Genomic DNA, 7,570 nt, shown 5'->3' with positions numbered 1-7,570 from the left:
GCGACAGGCATGAAAGGGTTTTGGATCCTTTTCTCTCTTCCCCCCCCCCTTTTTTTTTTCTTTTTCTTTTTCTTTTTGTATCCCACGCGCGACGAGAATCTCAAATTGAACAGCTAGACTGCGTTTTAAACTGTCGCCTTTCCCTTTGAAGCTCGCCTGACATTCGTGGCTCTTAATGTAAACCGTGTCTCTTATTTGTATTTGCACCGTTCCGTGAGCACTACGGTTTAGCGGTCTCGCCAATGTCTGGGGAGGCACTGATGGCGATTAACTCGTGACTCGTGTTCTTAAATGGAATATAATTAAACATCACGTATTTCTATTTCAATTTAACTCTTCTCTTTTTTTTCTTTTTTTTTCAAATAATTTTAAAAAATATTCCAAATACGCCCGAGTAATTCCGCGAAATTATTCGAAATAAGTTTGGGAATTTTTTTTATCCTTAAAGAAAAGAGTGAATATTCGCGAGTCATTATTATTTGCGAAAGGAATTTTTCAGAATTTCACGAATTTTATTTGCTCGATCCAGCAACAGTTTCAATTATCTTCCATTTACATACGTTTCGCTCGAAAATAGGAAGAACGCGTCGCCTGCGCGGGTCTCTTCCGCTCCTATGCGCTATATTCAGAGACCAACCGCGTTTTTCTTTCGTGTTCCGGGTTGATTTGATCGCTTCCCGAGTAAAACTTACTATCGACTCGCCAACCCCTACCTTTCATGCAAGTGCTCGCGTTTTTCTACGGGAGAGAAACTTTTCGATTCGCGAAAATAAGAAAGGAACAAATGCGATTTCTATTACTTTCGAAACTATATTGGAGAAATTACGTTCCGTAAAAATTGAAGAAAGGAATTCTGTTCCGAAAACGCTTTAACTAAATTTGAACGAATCTTTTTTTTTTTTTTTTTTCCATTAAAAAGTATTTCTTCATTAAATCGTTATTAATTCATAAATGATAAAGCAGACGAATACTCGAGAATTGTGTGCGTGTGTGTGTATGTGTGTGTGTAAGAGAAAGAAAATCGTGTAATTATATTGTTACTTTCGATAAACGATTACACAAACGATTCGTGATTCGCCGTAACGTGAATAATTTGAAAAGGAGCTATATAGGCGAGAAGTCGTGAACAGCAACGTGCACGTTTCTCTTTATCGTGTTTTTTCGATGATTTCTCTCTTCTCCTGGAAGAGAAATGAGTTGGCTGATTGGCGATGTAGAGCGGACTTGTACCTTTAACGCACCCACGGAACGCGGTATTGAGATTTTTAGGCGTTGCGTTTAGCTGCTGCTTCATTATAGTGCATTATAGTGCGTATTATTCCTGGGCAACACTAGATTTCGTCCATTACAACAACAAGGAGAGAATGTTTTAATTGATTGGATCGATCACGAGATATAGATTCGACGAGAATTATTTCCAATTTAAAACGCTAGATTACACATTAGAGGATCGATTTTGCTTCGTCGACACTGCTGCAAATCCCTTGACACACTTGATTCAAAATTGATGAAAATAGGAATAGGTGCGGTGGAAGCTTTTCGAATAATTGATATATTTAACGTTCTTGCCATTCTTTTGGAATAGACTTTTCGAATTATTTTTCAATTTTTCTGCGCACCAGAATTGGGACCGAATTTAATTCACACGATCCACCATATGTATTTGCATTTCCACTTCAACCGCACTATTCATACATCAAATCGTACCAACTCCAGACGTGTAAGCAACCAATGCTTAAACAAAATCGATAAACCCTGTTCCCCTGCTTCTTTCTTGTCTTGAATGCTCGCTTTTGCACTTGTTGCTTTTAAACCGTGCTTGATACCGTGCCCCCCGTTTTCAAAGCTTCCTTTTTATCAAGAAGTTACTCCTATATTCCTATCCTTCCCTGTACACGATATTTCTCGCCATTCTTCCTTAGAATGTTCGCTTCAACGCTCTACTTTCTCTTACTTATTCTCCGTTCGACTCGTATTGTTCTGCTAATTATGCATGCTTGGCTTGAATGTTTGATAGTAACTAAATAAACGATGGAAAAAGTCTACGAAATTTTCGTTGTTTCGCAGCGTGGTGGATCCCTCGCAACGCGAGAATCTCGGGATAATCGTCCAGTACAAAGTTAAAGTGAAGCTTTGTCTCGGAGCCTTAGGAGGGTAAGTTGAAACTTGGTAATTTATTTAGTTGATCCGTTTTTTTTTTTTTTTTTTTTTTTTTTTTTTTTTTTTTTTTTTTTTTTTTCTTTTTGGATAAAGGCAAACCGAAGCAGAGAGCAGAGTGATTTTTCTCTTCGTTCCTTTTTTTTTTTTTACACCGAATTTCCTTTCGATTCGTTGTAATCGCAATTGATATCAATTTATATCGAATTAATTTAATACAACGTGTACTCGAGGAAGCAGGAAACGAAGGAGGAATTTAATTCACGTTGTTAACAGCGAATTAGTGGCGGAACTGCCGTTCATCTTGATGCATCCGAAACCGGAAGAAGAGGAACCAGCGCCACCCACGGCGCGGCCCAGCCCGACGCAAAAGACGGATAGCGAGATACCGCTTGACACAAATCTGATTCAATTGGACACGTACGTGATCGATGTTTAAGTAACGATTTCGAGCTACGTTCCCGCCAATCGATGGACGTTTCGATAAATCATCGTCGCGTAATGCGGCTATCAATCTTCCTCTTACGTTATCCTCTCGTATTATCGTTGGATGTGAAAATTGATTTGGTATTATTTTGAAGAATAAAAAACTGTTGTTAAAAAAATCATCGAAATTTTAAAACTTCAAATTCAAGAAGATCGAATTAATTCGCACATCTACACGAAAGAAATCATATCAAAAGATCGCGAAGATTTTCTTACAATTTTAAAATTGACCCTAAAATTTCAGGGAGGCTGACGGCGACGACGACATCATTTTCGAGGACTTTGCCCGTCTCAGGTTGAAGGGTGAGACGGATGCCTGACTACGTGGATCCAACTCGATCGACCTGTTCGACGCAAGCAAACGTAAGATCTTCCAGAACGGCGCGAGCCAGCTGATCCTTTAATTCGACGATCATTATCACGCTTGGGAAAATGATTGAATATCGGTGATAAAATGGAACGTCGATTCTTCGCCGCAAGGATCGAAGATCTTTTTCGTCATCGTTCGACGATCGCTGGAACCAACTATCTCCTTTTCTTTCTGGATGAAAAATCGTATTGGTCAAATTCATCGTAATTATCTATATTGTACACGGGACGACACCTATGGAATGGTACTAATCAATCGCACAGAGAGTAACTAACGCGCACCTCGTTCGACTCATCAGGGGAGGAAATGAAAGAACATTTTGGATCGATCACGATTAAAATCACGCGGGAAAGAAGTATAACAATGTGTTTACGCTTTGACAACGTTTCGTTTGTGGCTGGAAACGATTCGAAGATTGTACGCATCGTTGAAAAAGATGTCGATATATTTACCAGTAACGGGATGGAGGAATAGTGCAGTCTTTTACTTTGGAGATGCGATTTAACCAGCACACGTGTTTTTGTTATTTTAATCACATGGCCAGTATGCAGAATTCGTTCTGTCAATGTGCGTTTTTCATGCAGAGAGTCCGAAAAAAATGTTCTTGAGAAAAAGAGACTGGTCGATTTCGCTGCAGAAAGGATTATTATTCGTTTCGTTTTATTAAACTATTATTGATTTAATAAAAATCCTTTAAGTTGTTGATAATAAGTTACACGTTTTCCTCATTGAAATATTAAATTTGAGAAAGTTTTATCATATCCTTCCTGTATAAATATCTTTTTCGTTTCGTATTGTGTGAAACTTTTAATTTTGAGATTTTGCGTTGAATAATTTATGAGAAATAACCATAAGCTTTTCTTTTCTTACATCGTGTACGTGCAAAATCGGAATGTACAGCCTCTTATCGTACAAACGAATTTTTTGCAGTGAAAAATTACGATTAATCAATCGGACAGTACTATTTCTTGACAAACGTTAAAATTATCTCGCTTCATCGGAAGATATATAGATAGTTTTGACCGCAAACATCATAAATTATCGTAATTTCGAAGATCTCTCGAAAATGAATTCTCGTTTTAGCATATTGCTCGAATCGTGTGACTGCGAATCTTTTAAGCGTACCACAGTTTATAAAAGAATTGCACGATAATTGAAAATTAAACAATATTCTACGTGAGATAATGTGTTACGTTGATCGCTAAATGTGTCTTTGTATTCGACGTTCAACACGCGATCAGAATGAGATTCAATGAGAATGTTTCTTTTCAAAGAATTAAATATCGAATAGTGGAGTCGTTTTCGGATTTCGTTTCCGAAAAGACAAGAAAAATTCAACGAATTCTTAAACGTTACATATATATATATATACATATATATATACAAAAAACAAAGAATACATTATATATAGATAAATATATATACACACGAATACACATATTGTACACACACCGAATTATGCAAACTTTGCGTCACACGCTTAACGATAAATCGATCGATGATTAAAGGGAAAAAAAAAAAGAAAAAAAAAAAGAAAAGAAAAGAAAAAATAGAGATAAAAAAAATAAGAAAAGAGAATTATGTAAAATTTCAGCAGTTTAGCTTTTACACGTTTATACCGACATCGAGAAAGTATTGGGTTTTTTGCAACACGTTACTAATCGTACGATTTTTCTATTCCTTTTTTATGTATCACATTTTTTACCGAATGAAACATTCTAGTGCCATCTTTGAATACACATTTTGGATTATAGAAAATTCGTTTCTTTGCGAACATACTTGAAATCGATCCAATTCGTTACTTGCATCGTTTACCGAAGACTGTTTGCGAAAATTGAATCGATCGTGTAACACTTTGATGGGAATATCGATTCGAGTTAGTTTTTTTCTACATCCTTTTACGAGTTACGTTCACGATGAAAACGGCAAAACGAGTCATGGAAGAGAGTACAATTAATCACATTAATATTTGGATCTTGTTTTATCTACGAATCTGTTATTTTATTATTATATTGCTTATTGCTTATATATAGAAGATATAGGCTAGTTACTCTGTAAATTTTTTTTAAATATTTTATTTTACGATATTTTTTTTTTTTTCTACAAAGTTTGTAATTCTTGTCTCGTAATTTCTTCATCATCTTTTTAATACAAGAATTTCTAGAAGCGTCTGAATATTAATGCGATTAATTGTACATCGAATAATTCCAAGCGTAAATTGAGAGAGAGGGATCATTCCAGGTGTATGTGATTAAACGGTATGCCTTTAAGAGCGAGGTATCGAGTATTTTCTAAATGGCAGATCGTGATCAATGATTGACTATCGTAATAGAATCCTTTGGATTAAATCTCGCCGATCTGCGATTTAGAAAACACCTTATATATGTGTTGTATGTTAGCACGATTTAAAAAAAAAAAAAAAAAAAAATTAATGCGTCCGCTGTCAATTAATTATTATTTTAAAATATCAACATCGATGACAATTTTACGAAGGGCACAGCGAGCGCGTTTAATTAAAGAGGCAACTTCTGCGTATCGACGTGTGTAATTTTTCAAGTTAATGTTAATATTCTGTATCTTGAAGGGAGGAAATATCGGTGGTTTAAAATCGAAGAGAACGAGATTACGAACGAACAAATTATTATTATTCATAGACGTCCATGAGATGAAAAGAAGAGAGGGGGGAGAAAGGGAGGGAAATTTTTGTATAAGACGATCCTTCATTATTATGTTCAATGGAGGATCGACCGCCATTTTTCCGCTGTAATAACGAATAACAAAAGTCAATTGTACAACAAACGAACGAAGTTGAAAACCGAACGATTCTCTTCGATTTTAAACGACAAATTTTCGATTTTTTGAGCCAGGGCAACGTTGATCGTGCTGTTGGCCGTTTAAATCGTTGCACATGTATATATTACATATATATTACATATACGCAGGAGGAGTTCACGAGAGGAATAGTATTTTTTATCAATTTAGCATTTACAGAGTGTATTTAGGAGAGATTATCGATTACATATATATATATATATATATACACCAAAGCATCTCTCTCACTTCAATGTTTTCGTAAGCAAGGAAGCTTTCAAGGGAGAATGGAGGAACAAGACGAACATAATTATTATTCTATATAGTTATTAATCGAGCGAAACAATTGCATAAGTTACTGTAAATGTCGAGTTAATGTTTAAACTATTTAGATAAGTGGAAGAAACGTAAGTTTGAGGTCTTTGCGTTTCTTAATCGTGATTATTTTTTTTTTTTTTTTTTTTTTAAGGAGAAAAAAAAGAAAAAGAAATTGTATAAACTGTTTCGTGATTCGTGATTATTTATCGAACTTTGCTCCACTGAATCACGTGATCGTAAAGATTCAGACCTCAAACTTACGCGTAAGCATACATATACATATACGCAAACAAACAAAGAAACAAACAAGTACACTTGTACACACGCATAGAGAAAAAGAGAGAAGAGATGAAGAAACGGCTTGTACAATACGCGCGAGAGTATATTTTATATTCGCACGCGCTGGTGCGCGCCAATATTTTTTGTAACATATTAAAGGGACAAAGAAAAAAAAATCGAATGGTCGATCATGGAATAGTTCGTACGTAAATTAATACATAATAATAACGTTTTGGAACGAGGAATAAGACGAGACGGATAGAATATCAATATAACTGCACAAAACAAATTGCAACGGTGTTACAGTGTTGCTTCAGAGTCAATAATGGGTGCTGTTTTAAAAGAAAGTCGTATCGTGTCGTCGTTTTTTTAACGAGTGTCTAACTGTGTATCAAGTTTGCGATTCGATATGTATTTTTGAAGAGGAACGAAAGAGCCCATTAAAAAAGCCTTATATTAATCACGGATCGCGATTTGTATCGAGCAATTCGTCGCTCTTTTCTTTCTCTCCTTTTTCGTCTCGAACTACGTTGGTTGGAATAAATTAATAATTTCGAATCCATTTGAAAGTAAAACTCTCGAAGATACTTTTTATTATAACTGTTCCGACAGTTCACTCTCCAACCAAGTGTCCGTTTCTCGAGAGTAATTTCTTACAAATTTTACTCTCAAATGAATCTTGTATGTTGTTATATCAGATCATCGATAACCCTGTCGATGTTAAGACACGAAAGAAAGAGATAAAAATTGTACATTGAGTATATCGCGGAGAGTGACGTGTAACGATTATAGAATTACGCAGGGCATAATATAGTTAGCTAAGTTAGAAACAATTTAAAGTAAGAGGAATTAATAATAATAATAACAATAATAACAATAATAATAATATTAATATTAATATTAATGATAACAATAATAATAATTAAAAAAAAGAAACAAAAAAGAATCGTCCACGTTTATCGATTAATTAAAAAAGTGTATGTGTAATCGCAGTATTCTATTTTGTGCGTGTAATGATTGAAAATCAAGGTTGCAAACCTTCATGAGATACATGGCACGGATTACAGTGCCGCGGATACGTGTAAATTGCGTTTAACTTATTCATCAAAGACGAGCGTTATTCGCTCGCTAAATTTCCCTGATGATATA

At 35.2% G+C, this 7,570-nt stretch overlaps 1 protein-coding gene across 5 annotated transcripts in view; it reads left to right on the top strand.

The window, feature by feature from the left end:
* The window catches only part of LOC102675804 (arrestin red cell), a 30,586-nt gene extending 23,722 nt beyond the window's left edge, over positions 1-6,864 (top strand). For all 5 annotated transcript variants that reach the window (XM_006610074.2, XM_006610072.2, XM_006610076.2 and 2 more), the window contains 3 exons: positions 2,068-2,154; positions 2,434-2,577; positions 2,888-6,864. In XM_006610074.2, the coding sequence (XP_006610137.1) occupies positions 2,068-2,154; positions 2,434-2,577; positions 2,888-2,963 (307 nt within the window). In that variant the 3' untranslated portion in view covers positions 2,964-6,864. The remainder of the gene's footprint in view (positions 1-2,067; positions 2,155-2,433; positions 2,578-2,887) is intronic.
* The last annotated feature ends 706 nt before the right edge of the window (positions 6,865-7,570 follow it).

This window comes from Apis dorsata, unplaced genomic scaffold (genome assembly GCF_000469605.1).
Source record: "Apis dorsata unplaced genomic scaffold, Apis dorsata 1.3 scaffold_68, whole genome shotgun sequence".
In the NCBI taxonomy this organism is placed as follows: Eukaryota; Metazoa; Arthropoda; class Insecta; order Hymenoptera; family Apidae; genus Apis; species Apis dorsata.
The sequence above is the reverse complement of the archived record's forward strand: the minus strand, read 5'-3'. Positions and strand labels throughout refer to the sequence as shown.